This window comes from Copadichromis virginalis, linkage group LG7, assembly GCF_057382275.1.
Source record: "Copadichromis virginalis isolate Kocher_CV1m ecotype Utaka linkage group LG7, C_Virginalis_male_GT1.1, whole genome shotgun sequence".
In the NCBI taxonomy this organism is placed as follows: domain Eukaryota; kingdom Metazoa; phylum Chordata; class Actinopteri; order Cichliformes; family Cichlidae; genus Copadichromis; species Copadichromis virginalis.
In genome coordinates, this window is record NC_140624.1 from 56477751 (window position 1) to 56498942 (window position 21192).

A 21192-nucleotide genomic window follows, 5' to 3' on the forward strand; every position below is an offset into this window, starting at 1 on the left:
TTTCCATGATTTTTTCGGTTTATGAAAACAATAACATTTCTCAGCTTCCTGCTAAAAAGGGAAGGCCAAAAAGGCAAACTCCATGACCACTGCAGGCAGGCTCTATTAAGCAGCCTTTGCTGTTTGTGCAAAGTGAAGCTAAAACCAATAATAAAGCCAACAGCCAAAGAAGCTGGAGGATATCAACTGGCAGACAACACGCTAGCACTAATGATAAAAAGGCTGTTTTATGCAAACTAGAGAATCAAAAACTTTGCCTTTGGCAATGTCAATCACAGAACCCCATCCTGCTTCTAGATAGAAGCAGCTGGAGGAGTATACACATCAGTTGCCAGGTTAAGTAGCCAAAACAGTTCTGGCAACAATAAAGTCTATTCCAGGTAATGACAGAGTTTTATTATTTTATGACATAAATTGCGGGATGACAGGTACATTACGTCCGTAACAGCACATTTTACTTTCAAAACGATGGCATTTATTCCCGTGAGCTATTACAGGTAAAGTGTGCACACAAGACCTGGACTTTTGGATTTTCCAGTGCTGTAGCTGTCGGCATTTGCTGAAGGCACACCACAGAAAATAACCTGTATTTGCTCAAGATGAGAAAATTACAAATAAAGTAAGAACTGAAAAATTGTATTTCAACACTGGACTATTATAATGGTGTGTGAGCAACATGTTGTCCTGTTCTGTAGCTGTTAGCCAACTCTTACCGGGTGATTAGGACAGCATTGTCATGATGAGCCATCCCATTCTCTGGAATACTGTTTCCATCGCTGTGATGAGACAGGATGGACTTCTGCCACTTACAGAAACTGTCCAGAGACTTGTCAGCATGATGATTAATTTCCAGATTTGGCTGCAAAAAACAGACATGAAAAACAAAGTGATAGAAGAAAACGCAATTTCCATCAGCACCAAAAAATATTGGGTGATGCTAGATACGTGCGGTTCGTAATTATCCTCTGCAAATTTGAACTAAAATATTTACCATAGTTGGCAGTATTTTACCAGCAGGCATGTTCAAAAGGTTCTTCCAAATTTTGATATTTCATTTAAGCCCTACATTCATTTTCTCAACAGGCTTTGCTTTTTTTGCAGGTAAGAATGTGTTATTAACGACTTAAAGCTGAGGTTCACTCACTTCACCATCTCATGGTACAAACTGGTACCTTACAAAAGTACAGCCAGCTCCTACTTTTAACTTAAGTTGACATCTCTTCATCACAAACACAGATGTCAAGTCTTACCATCTTTCTTCATATTCCACTTTGGAAGGTTTTATACTACTTTTAAATAAAGGACTTTACAAGAGATACCTTTAATGTATCATGATGTTTTTCCCATGTTGTGTTGTGGCCATAGACATTATAAAGGATGGATGCAGCTACCATGAACTCATCCATTGGTTTATTATGTCAAGATGAGCAATTTTGCCTTCATCGACTTCCTGTTTTAAAATGAGTAACGTGATCAGCAGTAAAATTGCATCCTCGTTGGCCAATGACTTTTTAATCACAAGTCGAGCATACTTTGGGTAATCCTCCTTTGTGAAACACAGAATAAGCTAAATTTACAACTCAATGTTTTACTCAGCATGACTCAAAATGAGTGACTGAGCCCATATATACATCAACAAGGTTTTTAACAAGGTCAGGTCCAAGAGCAGGTTTAACTTAGAATTTTATAGGAATGCAAGTTTTTTTTAAACCACAGTTATTGCCCCCTTTATTTGCTTAAAAGAACAGAGGTTTAAGGCACTTCTCCATTTGATTTACGATTGATTAGCACCTACGTCCTGCTGTTTAAATGCAGGTTGATTGATCATTGGCAAGAGTGAGCACCTCTATAGCGGCAATTGGCAGTTTGCTGGCCTGGAGTATTTTGTTGTATGTTAACATTACACCACAATCAGCCCAGTGGATATCCCAGCTAATTCACCCTAAGATCAGATTGTGCAATCCTCAGAGAAATTGTAAAAAACCCAAGAGCTACATTTCAGACTCTACAGGTCTCAGTCCTTTGGACAGATGAGCCCAAATCTGAGACATTTGACCATAATGCACAATCCATCACTGGGTGTCAAACACAATAGAGATTTGACAGTGAAAAACTTTCTTTTCACATGACTTTATACCCAGAAACCTGGAGGCCTATTGCCTGCTGTCCAAAAAATAGCATTCACGCAAAACAAAAATGTAAAAAAAAAAAAAAAAAAAAAAAGCTCAAAACAAAAAAAGGGCACTGAATTTATTGTCATGCATTGACAGCTCTAAACACTGAGCCAAAGTAGAACGATTATCTGAATGAATTATTGGAGGAGTACTGTTAGGGGATCAGAGGGATGTTAGAGGACCAGATTTTGCAGAAGACATGGGTTTTGTCTTTGATTTAGGAGACGATGCAGTTGTAGTAAAGGTAAAACCATTTACAGCAGGAAGAAAAAGATGAGTCATAGGAGGAGCAGAGGACTTGCACTATTGGAAAACAGGGAGGAAAAGTAGCTAATGTAGAAGGACAACTGGGGACGTTATAGTGGAGTTTGGTAAATGCTTCCACTTCCATGCAAAGGGTAATTAAACTGTGCTGATGTCAGCTTACCCACCAAATAATTAGAAAACATTCTGCATGCAATGTGAATTTTCATAATGACTGATATACTAGTGCTGCTTCATATAATTTAAAGTTTGATTCCACTTGACATCATTTTTGGAACTGATGCTACAAAAAGAGTTGCTACACCCTTTCAGAAAAACAGATGGTAGGAAGACCCTCTGTTTCTCTCATCACACATACATGCACATGTATAGTACATGTACAAATGCTCAATAGAAGCTCCCTGAGGGAAGATACCTGAGCACGGCTTTCATGTGAAGTGGTGTCCATATGGTGAAGAGTCTTTCTACTCTCTACCCTTTCTACACAGAAGTTGCTTTATACAGTTATACACTCAATACAGGTGAGGATATAGATACTAGAAGACGTGGCTTAAAACAGAAAAAAAGAGACTTTCTCTTACCTGATCTTCAGTCAGAACAATCAGCCGGGTCACAATAATGTTCACAACATTTCCTAGGCTGGCATCACGGTAAAGTTTGGCAACCTGACCTCCAGAAAAGAAGAAAAGACACAAAGTCAGACAACTGTGCCACACTACTCTGCCTGTCCACGAATAACATGAGCAACAATGGAGAAATCATGAGTGTAGACTTGACCGAAAAAGTAGGCTCAAACTTACAATATTCATTACGGACAGGATGTAGTGCTCAATGTCTTTGCGTCCGTGGTAACCGACCATCATTTTATCAGCGACCACAAGCGTCTCCACAAAGCGCTCAGTGCTGATGGATCGCTTCTGTCTGTGGGTGCTGTTTGACAGCTTGCTGTAGTTTTGGGGCAAAGGCGTGCTAAGCTGGCAAGGTGCACTGGTTTTAATGAGGTCTGTGAATGACAGGGAGACAAAGACAGGTAAGAGTGAGGTAACAATCAGAAGCGTGACACATTATCTGTTTGAGAGAGAGCTGGTTTGTGTGTGATAGGTGCAGATATGGAATTTGCCACTTTGAACCTAGCAGCTAAAGTCTTTGTTTTATGGCCCAGCAGATGCTCTGGGAAAAAGCTATAAGATGCTGCATGTTAGGACATGCTGGCTTCCTGGTGATGACAGTCTTTGCTCTTTCTCATAAGACCCTGGCCGAATACCTAAATATCCACCTGGTTATTTTTGGTTCTAACTCATCGTATCTCAGCAAACAGAGCATTGGTGAAACTGAGAATTTTTAATTCTCAAGATGATTATTGGTCCTATAAATAGAATTTGTTCTTGTGTAAAGTCTTCTTTATGCACTGAAGGGCGTTATATGAAAGCTGGAGCAAGACTTTCTGTCACAGGTTGAAAGGTGTCCAGGCCAGGAGCAACTATAGCACACAAGAGGCCCGGTCATGTCTAACAGAACCTGGGCCTAGAACCAAACCAGCACTTCCTCTAACTTGCTATGTATAGTTATTCCTTTACGTCAGTTCCACCCACACAGAGTCCAACCCAGATGGAGGTTCACCAACCTGAAATGCCACAGCTGAACTCCTGGCTATGCTCTTGTGGTGAGGGAATGGCAGACATTTTATAAATAACATGCTGCTGTGCTTCTTCCAGGTTCCATTCACCAGAGGTGGTTGAGGATATGTTCTTTAAAGGCTCTATTAAATACTGTTCTTCCTCTGTTGTAATAACACCGTGCTTGTTGGGGAAGAAAATCAATGAAAAAAGCAGGTTAAAAACAGGAAACATTGGTACTAAAAGTACAGTCTTAAGAAAAAGCACTGTATTTCATAATCATTTTATTAAAGGAGCAATCCTAGTTTAGACACTTGTTACTCTTGTCTGTGCTCAGACAGGTGGACATGAAGGAAACTCAGGCATCCTTTGTTTCAACAGGTGAACATTTTCAAAATCTGCTTTTATGAATATATATGAAAAAAAAGAACAAACATTCAAGCTATATTAGAGTTATTGGTGAGTTCTGAAATCCAAGGGAGATAGTTTGAACCAAGCAGCCATGTCTCAAGGGAAAACTCAACTAAATGCCAAAAACTGCTTTTCATCTAATGACCACTTGAGGCTGGCTCAAAAAGTGACGTGCATAAAATGGTTTGGTTTTGTGAATAGTTTCCCACCATAACAAGTCTATGGTGGGACATTTTGTAATATAAATTAATCACTCTTGGTAATGGAATTATGGCCATGGCCACCTTAATTGACAAGTGTCTACTTTGCTATATTCCGTCACTCTTTTGTAGGCCTTACTTCTTTTAAGAGAAGTCACTGAATTGGACCTTTGGAGGTTCTGTGTTGGTGGCTTTTGGGAAATTTTAATGATGAAATTATATTGTAATTATCTGATAAACAATAAAGCTTGCTGTGAGGTGCACACTGTCCAAGATGTTTGGGCTTCAGTTATGAATGGAGATAGATAATCAAGCTAGCTAGCGTTAGCTCATAACTTGGACCTCCACCCAGTCATCCAAATTTGGTCGTTTCTGACTACAAAGAACGAACACAGCAGCTAAAACGCCAACACTCAAGCTTGACACTGATGTCATAGTGCCTGATTCCATCTTTTATTTACAGTGGACAGTTTGAACACAATGATTATTGGAAGCCATATCACAACTAAAGCCTACACACCTCCAACAGCCCTATTGTTTTCCACTTCTGACTGACGGATTGTCATGCTGACATCATAACAAAGTCACGTCAGTTTGAATCTGGATAGTAGGTGTTCCAAACCCTAATTTTTAAAGTCTGAAAATACTGGGCACATGTCAGGTGGGGAACATGTGAAAAAGATTTTGCTTTGTAGCAAGTTGTAAAAAAGTACAATCCAGAATTTGGGCAGCTAATTAAAAAAAACAAAAACAAAACAAGATAGTCATTTTGGAGTGTCCCTTTAAACAACTAATACATCCCCTTATGTGACCTCTTGCTTCTCATTAGGGACATGTTTTCACATATACAATGCATTAGTCACTAATCTGCAGTAAAATTTAAGAACCCCAAACAATCAGTTACATCCAGACCAGCATTAAAACATTCTTCTCCCCCTGTCAATGCCCCCTCTGGAGCATAACCTAGGAGAAGTCCTTCAGAGTGGGTTTATAGGAAACACTGGCTTGGCTTTGTAAAACCCACAATAAAAGCAATTAACCACATATCACACTAGCCTACAGAAACATTTTTGATGTAGGGTTTTAATAGTGTGTGATGTCAAGATCTCAAAATGTCCAGACAGCTGATTACATTAAAGTACAGACACAGTTTTGTCCATTTTTGGTGATGTAAGAAAAAAAGGGCAAACACTAATTCAATTTATGATACTCAGTGCTATGTCTTGCCAACACATTTGGCTAAGCGTTTCCCCCACATGATTACATTTGCCAATAAGAAGCAGGGCCTTTTTCTTTTTTTAACTTCTTTAGAGTTACTCTCGAGCATGGAGGGATAACAGCTTTTAAAATTTGGCACAATTCCGTGATTAGTTAAGAGGTACTGAACAGTCACACAGTCTGTGCTTAGACAGGACAATTAGATGCCTTATTAGAGCTGCTCAGTTTTGTTTTTGAACTGAAACCTGCACATTTATAGGCATATCATTTAAAGATCACACAAGGATCTGCTTAAGAAATGTGATCTCAACTACTCAAGTGTGACATCCAGCGCACAAGTGAGAAGAAAAGCACTGATGGTTATCACAATCAGATCACTGAGATGATGTGATTTTTTTCAACATAAACCTCAAGTCACTCCAAGCTGCCTGCAGGCTCAGTGCACCATGCGGAAAAAAAGCCAATTTTTTTTAAGCAAACTGCAATAATCTTGTGATAATATTCTGCCGAATCTACCAAAAATCTACCAGAACCACAACCTAGTTATATCTGACATAAACATGGGGGGGGGGGGACTTTGTACTCACCAGGCCTTTGCAGTTGCTGAGTGCCACTCTAGTTGTACTGTGCTGATTTTGCAAGAATCCAATATAGTGACAGTTATCTACCATATTATGCCGCCACTCCAGCCCTTCTTTACCCCAGTACTCCACTGTAAAATGTTTTGACACCAAGTGGGGGTTGAGAGTCAGGTTTAAGTGAAAGTGCTTTCCATAGGCTGACAGTCTGTAGAACAGTCGGGGCTCCAGTGGGTCTAACGCGGGCTGGGCTCCCATCATCGGATCCACCGCCCCCCGTCTCCGTCGGCCTGGCCGGTGGTGCTTCACAGTGTAGCTCAGGAATTCTCCATTCTCATCCACCCGCACCGGGACAGTCAACTGGTAGTGCTGCAGGTAGGACAGGAACTCCTCTTTTACCAGGAAAAGAAGAGAATGGAACAGAAATAAGAAGATGTTATGAAAATAAGCTGTTGAGTACAGCAGAATTTTTTTTGTCCATGTGTCACCACCATACCTTGGGAGTTGTGTGAGAGTTTGCTGATACTTTGAAATTCAGAAGCAGTCATCACCACCAGGCTCAGTGTCCAAGTCAGCGTCTTCCACAAAATTTCCATAATTCAGGGAAAGATGTGACATGGGGTAGGGGTAGAGGGTGCTACAAATGGGTTAAAAGGACATAATGGGTCTGATGGCAGACCACAACAAGTCCATGGTGCGCCTCCTTCAATTAAAATGCTCTCACCGTGCTTGAAGGCTCATTCAGGTCTCAGATTTCTCCTGAAGATGAGCACTCCCACATCTCACCAGCCTCTGAATTCATGTCAGCAGCTCATACAAAACACTGTAATCCATCAGACGCAAACAGGAAGCTCTGTATCTTTGTCTTGACCAATCCATCTGCACTGCTGTGGAGAAAATTAAGCAGCGATTACCCAACGATAGCCCACTCTGTTAGTTGATTTATTGGTCGTCAAGTGCTAGATCAATTGGCTACTGACTATTCTAAAACTTTGTACTTATTTAATATCTGCATTTATATGCTTATACTGAGCAACTAACTATAGCAGGCTTGATGGCAAGCTTTGACTCCATCTGTGGTTTGTAATCAATGAATGAAAACGTAAGGCAACGCTGAACACCCCATATTACAGATTTCCACGAGGAGCACTGGTGTCGGTTCCATTTGTGCCAGTACCTCTTTAAATACACGGATGGCCGTTTAATGGCTGATACGCCGTGACAAAAACGTGGCAATACAATACAAATGACGTGTAAAACCCGCGCTGGAACGGACGCATACATGTCAGCTGTGCAAGCTGATATTTCTGCAGATTAGTTTTACTCACTGACGCGCTTGAAAGCAACATGTGCAAACTACAAACTGCAGCACACAAGCGGATCCAGGTGACACAGCGGTGACGATCCGAGGAAGAGACCGGACTCCAAACACGGGTGGTAGCCTTTTTGGAAAGGAGGGCTTTTCGCAAATGTTTCTTCAGCTGTAGCGCTCCTGCGGTCCAGACAGACAGACAACGCTACCTACTTGGCCACTCTGACCCAGACAGTTGGCAGCCAGCCCGCATGCATTACACCGGTACCGCAAACGCAACCCTCAAGGAGCGTCTGCAAGTCAAAATAGACCGCAGCTTTTGTTGCTCAGGGGAAGTTTGTTTTCAGCAGCCGGATAGGCAAACTTTTGCAGATGTGGACCTGTAACGCTGCGAACTTACTGTGCGTAAATGCTGCCTAAAGTACGCCTTTTCCACGCAACGACCCCCCCCTTAAACTCTCTCTCAGCTCTTAGTGGTAAAATAGCTATTTTAACATTTGAAATGTTCACACGAATCATCTCCGATTATTTTAAAGAGAAAAGGTAGAAAAAACATATAGTCTTATTTTCTTGACAGAGTAGATTTGAGCCCATTTACCATGTTCATCTTCATTGTCAGCTCCAATCCGAGTGTGCAGACAGAGCCCAGGACCAAATCACTTCTGCAGCTCTCAAGTTCCGCACACAGACCTCCTTTGCTCTCCTCTTTTCATCTCCTTTTGAACTCTGCCATCCTGTGAAGCCTCACTGAGATTCTCCCCTTCAGCCCAGACACCCGAGCAGCAACAGCAGCGGTGGTATCCCAGCCCAAGACTGTCTCACACACACACACACACACACACAAAAAAGCAGCTTTTCCAAGTTTTGGATTTCCTTCCGCAGAAGGTTTTATATGTTCAGTCTATCTTTATAAAATAAAGTTTGTGTTCATTGTGGTCGCTCTTAAAACCTTAAATATGTTTTTAAAAAAAAGTTTAGAGAAGCTGTGCATCCATGCAAACACCAGAAAAAGTTGGCTTACAATTCTGGAGCTGCTCCTCCTCACTACTACACTGCAGAGAAACCGGGTATGTCCCAGCTCCGGGACATTTTTTTTTTTTTTTTGAGGGGGGGGGGGGGGTGACGTCAGTGCAGAGGTGCCTCTCTTCATCCCATCAGTGTGCGCATGTCCATCACTGAAACAGCGAATTTACAGAGCCGTCTTCAATTTCCACACGTTAAAGTCACCTGTTTTATTAACCAACTCTGTTCCACTGCATTACTTCACAGCTATAACTAGCTGTCACACAAAGCACACAAAATTATCATTAAAGATCAAACGTGTGGAGGACAACCCATTTTAAAGTATTCTGTTCATTATTAACTGAATACTTAATGTTTTCATTATGAACTTCAGGTAAGAGGATACAGAATTATGAATCAAACTTTCAAACAGGAAATGTCGTCCCTGCAATTGTAGAAAAACCAAGCACATGCATATATATTTCCATGTTATTGTACACCAAAACCTCTTTGAAATACTTTTTACTCCAGTAGATTTAGTTTGACACCCCTGTCAGATTATGATATTACATCAAACACTCATGATAATATGATACATTACAGACAGCATATTTTTAGAGGACCAGTGGGGCTCTTTGGCGCAAGAAGCCAAAGTATTCAATTACTTTCTTTAACCCTTGTATGGTGTTCGGGTCTGTGAGACCCGTGTTCAGTTTTTTTCAAAAGAAAAATTAAACAATTAATTATTTTTTCACGTGTAAATGTGTTGTGTCTTTCCACTCACTCCACTTGATTATAACTGATTTATTTATAACATTTTATATAAAAGAAAAACGAGAAGCACATTAATTCATAAATGTGATCTAACAAAGGTAAAGGGAAAAAATTAACCATGTTTGCTGTTCATATGTCTTGTAATTAGGATGAAGTAAACATCTGTTGAGTAATTTAACATAAAATTGTTTGATAGTGTTAATTTGGAAAGCCAAAACTCTAGCGGGTCCACCAGACCCATGAACACTGGCTGAGTAACAAAAATACGAACACCACACAAGGGTTAAGTAAAAAACAAGGAAACTATTAAAAGTCGATTCATTGATAGCCCATAATTCAAAAACAATGAATATGTACACTTTCACATTTCGCATTAACTTTGAACAAAGAATTAATCAAATAAACACGATTCTCTGGCTTTGCCTGTGTTAACCCTGCAGTTTGCTGTGTATTCCTCCTCAGATTACACTCAGCAGTTTGTAAGACATCATAGAATTTAATGTCTGAATCAGAGGATGTGGTCTGTTTGGTATTTTTTTAGGGTCTTCTGTGCAGGTTAATAGTATCCTGTGAGCTTTGTTGTAATTACGACCGCGTCTATCTTTAGCCTGTCGGAAATTGGAAATCATGCCTCTTCCAGAGTTTCAGTTACAGCTGCTCATTATGTACGAGCATGTATCATTACAGTCAGGTCGTCATTACATGCCGTCATTCACAGATGGAGTCGGTGTTATTCTGTTTTTTGGGGAGTAGCGCCATCGTGTGTTGAAAAGACCAAGGCAGGTTGGAAAGTGTAAATGCCGGCGTGGACCTGTCAGGTAGATCACTTCGTGGAATTTAATTGCAAATAATTTATTTTTGTTAAACTATTTAACTATTTATGCACACACTGTTTGACAGTCTGAACCCCCTGATTATGGTACATATTTGTTGCCAGTTGACCAAATTTTTTTGTGGAGTGTACCATCACCGTTTTAAATATATGTACACTCAACAAAAATATAAACGCAACACCTTTGTTACTGCTCCCATTCCCCATGGGATGGACGTAGAGACCTAAAATTCATTCCAGATACACAATATAACCATCCCTCCCAAACAGTGGTCACAAATCAGTCCAAATGTGTGGTAGTGGGCACATCTGCTATATTGAGATAATCCATCCCACCCACCTCACAGGTGTGCCACATCAGGATGCTGATCTGACATCATGAGTAGTGCACAGGTGTACCTCAGACTGCCCACAACAAAAGGCCACCCTGGAATGTGCAGTTTTGTCTACAGCAAAATGCCACAGATGCCACAAGCAATGAGGGAGCGTGCAATTGGCATGCTGACAGCAGGAATGTCAACCAGATCTGTCGCCCGTGCATTGAATGTTCATTTCTCAACCATAAGCCGTCTCCACAGGCGTTTCAGAGAATATGGGAGCACATCCAACCGGCCTCACAACCGCAGACCTCGTGTAACCACACCAGCCCAGGACCTCCACATCCAGCAGGTTCACCTCCAAGATCGTCTGAGACCAGCCACCCAGACAGCTGCTGGAACAATTGGTTTGCACAACCAAACAATTTCTGCACAAACTGTCAGAAACCGTCTCAGGGACGCTCAACTGCATGCCCGTCGTCCTCATCGGGGTCTTGACCTGACTCCAGCTCGTCGCCGTAACAGACTTGTGTGGGCAAATGCTCACATTCGATGGCGTCTGGCACGTTGGAGAGGTGTGCGCTTCACGGATGAATCATGGTTCACATTGTTCAGGGCAGATGGCAGCTGAGAATGTCCCAGTTCTTGCATGGCCAGCATACTCACCGGACATGTCACCCATTGAGCATGTTCGGGATGTGCTTGACCGGCGTATACGACAGCGTGTACCAGTTCCCATGAATATCCAACAACCTCGCACAGCCATTGAAGTGGAGTGGACCAACATTCCACAGGCCACAATTGACAATCTGATAGACTCCATGCGACGATGTGTTGCACTGCATGAGGCAAATGGTGGTCACACCAGATACTGACCGGTTCTGGGTCCCCAGACCCCCAATAGCGCAAAAAACTGCACATTCCAGGGTGGCCTTTTGTTGTGGGCAGTCTGAGGTACACCTGTGCACTACTCATGATGTCAGATCAGCATCCTGATGTGGCACACCTGTGAGGTGGGATGGATTATCTCAATATAGCAGATGTGCCCACTACCACACATTTGGACTGATTTGTGACCACTGTTTGGGAGGGATGGTTATATTGTGTATCTGGAATGAATTTTAGGTCTCTACGTCCATCCCATGGGGAATGGGAGCAGTAACAAAGGTGTTGCGTTTATATTTTTGTTGAGTGTATTTATTAAAGTATTACACATTTGCAGAGATGTTGTTTTATTTCCACACTTACACTACACTTGTTATAGAGTCAGCTGTTTTTATGTTTTTATTTTTTATTTTAGGAATCTGGTTAAAAACTATATGAGTCCACTTAAAATGTTATAATTTTCTTTGACTTGGCAGTCTTCACAGGGATTTTTCTCCCTGAAGTTTTAAAGCTTGCGCCTATATTTTTCAAGAGAAAAGATGGAAATTATAAAATCAGTTCACCTTGACAGTAAGTTTCCCTTTTCTACTACACTTTATTGTATTGCCAGCTGCCACTTAGATGCACTGGATACTTAGTTAGGTACAGTTCAATTGAACTCTTTTTTAATATTCAGAATTGCCTTAATTCTTCAAGGCACAGATTCAACAAGCTTGTGAGCAATGGAAACATTCCTCAGACCTTTTGCGCCACACTGACATAATATCATCACACAGTTGCTGTAGATTTGTCCATCCATGATTCAAATCTTTGGTTTCACCACATCCAAAAGGTGCTTCATTGGACTGAGGTCTGATGCTTGTGGAGGACATTCAACAACAGTCATTGTCACGGTCAAGAAACCATTTTGAGATGATCTGAGCTTTGTGACATGGTATATTACAGTGTTGGAAGCAGCTGTTGAAAGATGGGTACACTGTGGTCATAAAAGGATGGGCATGGTCAGCAACACTACTCAGGTAGGCTGTGGGGTTAAAACCATCCTTGGTATCAACAAGTCTACTAAGAAAATTTCCCTCACAACTTCACTTCACCACAAGTATGATCTAGTAGAAGTTTGGATGGATCCATGTTTTTACATTGTTTACACCAAATTCTGGCCCAACCGTCCTAATGTAAAAATAAAGACTTATCATACCAGGTAACCTTTTTCTAATCTTGCATTGTCTCAGACCATGCAAATTGCAGCCTCAGCCTTATCTTAGCTGACAGGACCTGGTGTGGTCATCTGCTGCAGTAGCCCAACATGTTCAACATGTTGTGTGTTCAGAGATGCCCTTCTGCATACCTTTGTTGTAACAAATGTTTATTTGAATTACTGTTGCCTTCCTATCAGCTTGAAGCAGTCTGGCCACTGCTCCTCTGATTGCTGACATCAGAACGGCATTTTCACTCACAGAACTGCAGCTCACTGGATATTTGCACATTTCCGTAACATGCTCCATAAACCCAAGATATGGCTATGAAGAAAACCATACTAGATCAGCAGTTTCTGAGCTAGACCAGCCAGTCTGTCTCAAATTACATGCCACATGCAAAGTCACCTTTAAATCACTTTTCTTTCTGATTCTGACACTTGCTTTGAATTTCTTTTCTCATCATTGGGAGGAAAAAAACAGGAAACAATAACATCAACTTGACCTAATCCAGCATATTTTTTTTATGCTTTATTAGTCATATTTGTATGGTTACACATTTGAAACGACTGGTTATTGAATGGCAAAAGCATATACTCAGAAAGGGTTTGCAATGTGTTTTGTGGGTAGGGCTGAAGGGCTTTTCTTTGGCTTTGCATTTATATTTGATTCTGCTACTTCATCTGTATCTTGTAGTTTATTTCCAGTTTCCAGTTTATTTAATATTGTGTGCATACCTGCCCAGGGACTGCAAGTGAAAATGAGCTAGTAGCTAAATCTGTTGCAAGGCCTCTACTCTTATTTGAGACCAGTGTTTTTGTGGCACACTAAAGCTCAAACAACTAAATCAAGTAAGTTAATTTTTAATATATATAATGCATTATAGAAAAAAACAAAAACAAAAACCCTTGCCACCAGCTTGATAGTCCAATAGTTCAAGATCTACTTTGTTTTGTATATACATACACTGGCTGTGGCACTCAAGCTACTGAATACTATTTGTCACTCTGTCCAAAGATTTATTACACTTATTATAAACCTCATCATTTCCAGCAGTCTGTTAAGGTTAGGCAGCTCTTTCTTTCTGAAAGGTGAGGTAAACACTTTCTATTTTTATTTATTTTATTTTATTTTATAAGGCAACTTTTTAACCCATGTACATGTCTTCGTGTCTCTGGATCTTATCGGACATGCTCAAGTGCTGGCTTTTTGTTCACTTGGAGTCTGGCAAAACATTTTTATCTTCATAGTAATAAAAAGAAAATGTATTGTGTATCTTTACTTACAGCTGTTCTTGTCCTAGGAGATTAATAAGCTTCAAATGTTAATTGATTTCAGCCCTTTTCTAGTTATTTGGGTGTTTCATGAATGTTACCTACTGTCCAATAAAAATGTCATGACCACTACTGACCTTTGCTCAGTGTTGTTAAGTAATGAAAAACATTCTTTTTCTGCATTAATAATCAGTTCCTGCCCACCATAAACTACTACCCTGCCCAGGTTGCACCCTACCTTTCCCCCCCATGATAAATGAGATAGGCTTTAGTCACACCACCAATCCCTCATTACCTCGAACTTGAAAAGCATTACCGGAAATGGATGGAAATTAAAATATGGCTAAACACCTGAGAGACCACATCTAAAATAATTTTCTCCACCCTATATTTTTTTTCCCAAATAATCACTTATTTTTGAATGTAGTAACATTGAACAAGAACATTTTAAACATTTATTTCCTGGACAAAATTTAAACTTATCCACAAAAAAGTTGTATCCAAAGCCTGTTGACACAGTCCAAATGTGAGTATGCCATTACTAAGGTTTGTTCACCAACACAGCAAAATCTCCAGTGTTAAATTAACACTAGAGAGTGTCTATATGGGTCCACACCTCTGAGTGTTAAATACAACACTGTTGAGTGTTAAATTAACACTTTTGACAGTGTTATATGTTTAAAAGTAACCTAGTCAGACTGGAATATTTAGTTATTTTCCAGTGTTAGAAAATCAGCACTGCTCAGTGTTAGCCATTGTTAATCTTCAAAACTGACTAGGTTACTTTTAAACATATAACACTGTCAAAGGTGTTAATTTAACACTCAACAGTGTTGTATTTAACACTCAGAGGTGTGGACCCATATAGACATGTCTATAAACACACTCTCTAGTGTTAATTTAACACTGGAGATTTTGCTGTGAAGAGACAGAAAAGCAACTTCCTTAAAAATAGAAAAATAAGCTAATAAAAACAGCTACAATCAGCAAAACTTAAATAATAATAATAATAACAAGTATAGTCTGGTCTTAGCAGTTTATGGGGAAAGAAGGAGGGAGCAAACATGATATGGTAGTGTTTGACTGATTTAAGTCTGTACAGCATTTTATAGAAAGATCTATTTGCATTAGGTTAAAGTAAAAAGCAAGGGACTTCATAGTCATTTAGAGCATTCGTCCCAACCAGAGACTTTGAGTAAACCATTACATGCAGGCCCCTGATCCCAACCGCAAAAAAACTGACAAATAGGAAAAGAGCTTCTTTGAACTTTTTACTGTTGTTTTTTTCAAACATTTGCTGGAAGCAGCAAGGGGCAGAAGATCATTTTTCCAGAAAAGATCTTACTTTAGCTCAACAAAAGGCCTGTATAAATCATTTTTACTTCTATATAAGTTGATTTGCTTGTAAAAACGTTGTATTTTGTTATACATTAGTTACAGTATTAGCTATCGGTGCTAGTAGGCTGTTAGCTAACAGTGGTTAGCTAGTAATGGTTAGCTAATACTCGAACACTTAGCAATATATTTTCCTTAATATTGTTTATGTATAACAAATTTTTGTTAAATATCAATAAAATATAATTGTAGCGTTATATGAAACAACGAAAAATTCATAAGTACCCCAAGAAATCTGGGCGAATTTAAAGAGGAAATTAGCATTTGCATGGGCGGGGGTGTAAAAGGTCTTCTTTACTAGTATTTAATTACTTTTATTTTTAAAAAGCTTTTTTTTTTTTTTTAAATAAATAAATAAAATAAAAATCTGTCTCTCTTTTAAGTTTTAAACTTTTGGTGTGAGTTTGGCTCCTTTTTTGAGTTGGTCAAACAGTAAGTTAACCTCAACCAAGTTAGCCAAATTAAACAGTTAAATGGACAAGTATAAGATATTCCTCTGCCTCCTAAAAAATTACTCACTAGGGAGAAGTGAACTTCTTCTTCTTCTGGTTCACCCGAAAGACAAAACGCCAAAACACAAACTTAACAATGTGGTGTATGCTGTACAGTGCAGCGAGGATGTGTGTGAATGGGTGGATGACTGAATGTAGCGCTTTGGGGTCCTTAGGGACTAAGTAAAGCACTATACAAATACAGGCCATTTACATGAGGAACAGATTCAAAAGGCTAGAGTGGTACACTGTAGCTTAATTGCATAGCAGCACATGTATTTTCTAAAAGAATCATCATAATGCGATAAAAGTTAAACAGGGATTTTATCAAAATGGTCAAGATGAAAAAGCTAAATTATAGTAATATCCCAATAATTTGAGAGCATTTTATAGTTTGAATGCTGTTTGAAGTATGTGTATGTGAAGTATGTGGAAGTAGTAAAGCCAAAACATATATGGAAGCACCGAGAATAATAAAGAGACATACAATATTCAAACAATAACTATAACCCCTTTTCATCCCACAGAAAGAAGATTTTAACGTGATCATGGCTGTGGTCAACCAACCAGGCAAATATGAAACTTCTGAATTCCAGACAGGCGTGTTAGATTGCTGTGATGACATTGGAATTTGTGAGTAACCTTCTTTACTGGTTCTGTAGCTCAAAATATGCACAAAGTTGAGACAGCATTTGCAGCAAGATATAATTGGATACACTTTTTTTTCAAACCTAAGAAAAGAACAGTTAAAGCAGGTTTTCTTTCTGTTCATACTGGCCTTTGTAATGCTCCATCTACATGTTCGTGTGGTGGAAACAAACCCTCAGTCCTTATTTTAAGTAAATATATTATGTTCAAATGTCTATCTGAATGTATGAATGTAGGTTTCAGGGCTGTTAAGGAACTGACAAGAAATGGATACCAAACCACTGAAACTTGGTGAAACTTGAATGCATTTTCTCATGTAAAATAAGGACTGTGGATCTTTTTCCCTTATCAGTTATATTAAAAATTAACTGGGAATGGATATTTTAATGGAATGTATGAAGAGCGGCTATACTTATAATAATAACAATAACAATAACAATAATAATGGATTTAAGTTGTAAGTGCTTCCTTTAACACACTTTCTCCCTGCCTTAGGCTGCTTTGGCTATTGGTGCTACTGCTGCCTCGGCTGTACCATTGCCAGTGACATGGGCGAGTGTTGCCTGTGTGGTCTGGGCATGCCCATCCGTAGCGTCTACAGGACCAAATACAACATCAAGGTAAGTTTTCAGTGGACAACAGGAACAGTAGCCAAGCTTTCTGCAGGATTCGCCAATTTAAGTCTATTTGAGGCCTTTTTAGAACCAAAGAAGTGGTCTTTTAGTTACCTGTTTCACTGTGAGTGAAAACAGCCTATTTCCTGCTGTATGTAACTAATAATTAAGTTGTTACCATCATGTTGTAAGTCAAATATGTTCCTCCTATATTATAAAAAGAGAAAAACTGAAAATGCTGTCAGAGTCAAATTACTAAATGTCTGAAAATGATCATGTAAAAAGTACAAGTACTTTTAACATGTTACCCAAGATTAATCAAAATATATTCGAAGATTAAGAGAAACAAAGGTTAAAAACAATAATGTGGTTCTGTCCAATTATGTTTTTTTTTCCTTCCCTGTTTAAGCCATAGTATTGCAACGTAGATTCATTTAGGTCATGGATGTCAAACTCACTGTACATTGTGGGCCACAGACAGCTCACATTTATCTTAATACTGTAATAGAAAATGTCCTGATTAAAAAACAACAACACTGGAATAAGCACAGAAATTTCTAGTAGTGCATAGCAGTGAAAATAGGATGTTTAGGGTTAACTCTAACCCTTTGGTGTTGTATAAATTGCCATGTGGGAGATCTTTATTAGCAGGAAAAGTTATGAAAACACAGTTAAAAGTCCAAAAATTTTGCCAGATTGGAGTCTTTGCTGTTTCAATTTTGGCCCCTGGGTCTTGAGTTTGATGCTTCTGATATAGGCTCTGAAGCAGGAATGTCATATAATTTAGTGCATTGATCAATTTTCCATTGCTTGTATACTTATTCAACTTTCTGCTTGATGCAAACACAGCATGATAGCATGTGTACACTTACATTTTGATCAAGTCTGTAATCCAACCCTGGTTTTTCATATAAATAAATTCTGGTCGTGTCATTAGCCTAATTCCCTTCCCTTCACTGAGGTTGAGGCTGCACCTTCTAAGAGTTACTGCGTGTGTTTCCAGGGCTCCATGTGTAACGATTTTATGATGGCCATGTGCTGCCCCGTCTGCACCACCTGCCAGCTGAAGAGAGATATCAACCGGCGCAAGGAGCAGGGCATTTTCTGAAAGAGTAACAGTCTTGTAAACTCTCTAAAATGTATTTTACAAAATATTAATGGCATTGATGTTCTGATGGAAAAGCTACTGTTATCTCTATATACTCCAGATAAAGTGCTGGTGAAGCATTAACCCATCCCTTTCCAATAAAAATGTTAAATACTTTGAAAAGTATGGTGCACACCTCAGTGCTGTTTGTTGTAAAATGATTACCCTCCTGTGTATCAGCTGCCCCAGTCACAGGGAAAATCACATGAACCTCTTCTAGTCAGTTAATCATTAGTCAGCTGCAGCACAGCATTTCTTTTATCACTACTGTTCCTTCAGAATTTGTACTGTTTTAATGAAATTGTTTACATTTTGAACGGTGCTGTTTTGTTTTCTTTTTTCCATCTATTTGTATGAATGTATTTGTACACTTCATATCCAGTTTCATTTCTATTCGATTAAGTCTGCTGTTAGTGGAGCCTGTTCCAGACAACAAGTTCAACAAAGCAGAAAGACAATGAATCACGAATCAAACAGTTAAGACTTGTTATACTAGCTGTATCTGGTTAAGCAGATCTTGATCATTTAGAAAGATGTCAAACAAAATGTTGCTGTTTCAAGTAATTTCCGTCATATATTCACTCAAATATTCACATACATTCATAGTAAAGCAGAAGTACATGTATTCAAGTACACCCCATAATTCAGTAGCTAATAGAAACACTTTTAACAGCAGTAACTTGAATTCTGTGTTCAGTGTGTTCAGTGTTGCTTCACTTCATTGAGCGTTGCTCTCTTAAGGTTCTACCACAGCTGCTATTTTAATTAGGTTGAGATGTGAACTTTCATTGGCACATTGCAACACATTGCATTTTTTGTTTTAGGCACTGTGTTGTAGATTCACTGCTGTGCTTGGAATCATTGTAGTGTTACGTGTTACATGACCTAACTTCATCCAAGCTTTAGCTGTTGGACAGATGGCCTCACATTTGATTCTAGAATATGTTTGCATTTAAGAGTTCATGATCAGATTACTGATTGCAAGGTTCCCGGGTCCTTTGGCTGTAAAACAAGCCCAAATCATCATCATCATCTCTCCACCACTGTGCTTGACAGTTGGTTTGAAGTGTTTGTGCTGATATGCTGTGTTTGGTTTTTACCAAACATGGTGCTATGCGTTATGGTCAAACATTTCTACTTTTTTCTCCTCTGTCCAAAAAACATTGTTCAAGAAGTCAGCAAGTAATTTTGCAGTCATGTTCTTTTTAGATGGAAGAGTCTTTCTCCTGACAACACTCCCAAACACGTCATATGTATTCAGTCTTTTTGTTTAATAGTACTGTCATGAACTTTAGCATTCAATGTGCCTATGGAGACCGAGATATAGAATACACACAAAGAATACACACCTTAATGTACCAAACCAGCAAGCTTCTGCTTTTATACAGGTGGTCAAACTGAGTGATGATCAGTTTATCAGATACATTTGTTAAGCAGAACCTGGCTGCTACTTACCCTATGAAAACAGTGAGAGTGCACTAAGGTTTTCACCACACACTGCTTCTGCATTTTAGCTTAATTTTTGTTAAATTAACAATGACACGGTATAATAAGCCATTTTGTAGTTCATCTGAGGCCACACCAGGACACACTGGAAAGATTATATCTCGGCTGGCCTGGGAAGAACTTGGTGCTCCCCCAGATAAGCTAGAGGAGATGGCTAGAGAGAGGGTGGTCTGAGCTTTTCTGCTTAGGCTGCTGGGCCTGTGGCCCAGCCACGGATAACCAGAAGAAAATAACTGGATGGATTCTGTTTTATCAGGACTGTTTGAGATCAGACTCTTTGACATCATCCCATACCAAAGGAAATCATAATTAATATCCCCAATCATAATGAATAATGAAATAAGACCTTTCTTTACAGTATTTTCAAACCTGTTGTAAATTTTGTTTCTTGTGGCTCAGACCTAGGACAGTTTCCACAAAAAATTTAAATATTATACTAACACAACAATGTCTACAATATTTGATCTGCTTTATGAAGTTTATAAAAGGTGAAACTAGCAATTTTCTAGGGGGTAAAATCCCTATAGAAAATGACTTATTTTGTCTATGATGTCAGTAATCTGCAAAGTGATATTTTTTTAACGGCACTGTGTCGGGGGGAAAAAAACAATAAAGCAGAGTAAGCTTTAGGACAGGCCTACCATATGGGTGTACAGTATCATCTGACTCTTTGTAATGGCTAGATTTAAAAACCAAGACTTGTGCTTTAAAAATACGACTTCCCAAAGTCGATTTATCGTCAGTAGCATCTTGAAAATATGTCTGAAGGTTCTCAGTCGTCCAGGTCAACGTAGTCTAAGGAGCTAGGAAAGAAAAGTGTCTGGACTTCTTTAGGTTTCTTGAAGATGTTTCACTTCTCATCTGAGAAGCTTCTTCAGTTCTAAGAGCAATAGGTTAGGAGTCCCAGATTTTAAACCCTAAGAGGGTCAGGGACCCCCTATTGATCCCTACCTAATCACACGAGCCAAGGTTTGAAAACGGGTGTAGGTCACGATCACCCAGGGTTTCGGGTTAACCTATTGTGAAATCTAGCCCCACCCTATCGTGTAATTTACTGAGGTCAAATGGCCCAAGATGCGAGTGGGCGTTAATGGATCTCAAAACTGGATTATAGATGGCAGACGGTCGGTGTCGTAAGCCACCGCCTCTGTTCACCACCTTTGTCATTCTTTCCAGAATGCGAATGTTCACATTTTAGAAAGAGAGGACAGATGGCGTCAAAGAGGAGTGAAAGAAGCCATCTATGTCCACTGTGAACGACCATCTTTGAACAGAGGCGGTGGCCCCATGCTGCTTGGGGCCAGCATGAGTACACTACCGCATTTCTCCCACAAGCTG

At 39.5% G+C, this 21192-nt stretch overlaps 2 protein-coding genes across 3 annotated transcripts in view; one reads left to right on the forward strand and one right to left on the reverse strand.

The window, feature by feature from the left end:
* adamts6 (ADAM metallopeptidase with thrombospondin type 1 motif, 6) overlaps positions 1-7339 on the reverse strand; it is a 74023-nt gene extending 66684 nt beyond the window's left edge. The window contains exons 1-7 of the mRNA XM_085464329.1: positions 7186-7339; positions 6958-7098; positions 6471-6853; positions 4063-4237; positions 3239-3441; positions 3020-3103; positions 714-859 (exon numbers count right to left, since the gene is read on the reverse strand). Of these exons, the coding sequence (XP_085320455.1) occupies positions 714-859; positions 3020-3103; positions 3239-3441; positions 4063-4237; positions 6471-6853; positions 6958-7057 (1091 nt within the window). The 5' untranslated portion in view covers positions 7058-7098; positions 7186-7339. The remainder of the gene's footprint in view (positions 1-713; positions 860-3019; positions 3104-3238; positions 3442-4062; positions 4238-6470; positions 6854-6957; positions 7099-7185) is intronic.
* A 7763-nt stretch (positions 7340-15102) lies between these two features.
* Positions 15103-18665, forward strand: plac8.2 (placenta associated 8, tandem duplicate 2). Of its 2 annotated transcripts, none has more exons than XM_085464330.1 (4): positions 15103-15125; positions 16467-16572; positions 17083-17207; positions 18205-18665. In XM_085464330.1, exons 1-4 carry the CDS (start codon positions 15123-15125, stop codon positions 18307-18309), a joined length of 339 nt encoding a protein of 112 aa, XP_085320456.1. In that variant the 5' UTR covers positions 15103-15122; the 3' UTR covers positions 18310-18665. The 2 variants fall into 2 exon arrangements, with proteins under 2 accessions (XP_085320456.1, XP_085320457.1); XM_085464331.1 differs by lacking the exon at positions 15103-15125 and adding an exon at positions 15169-15414.
* Positions 18666-21192: the final 2527 nt, after the last annotated feature.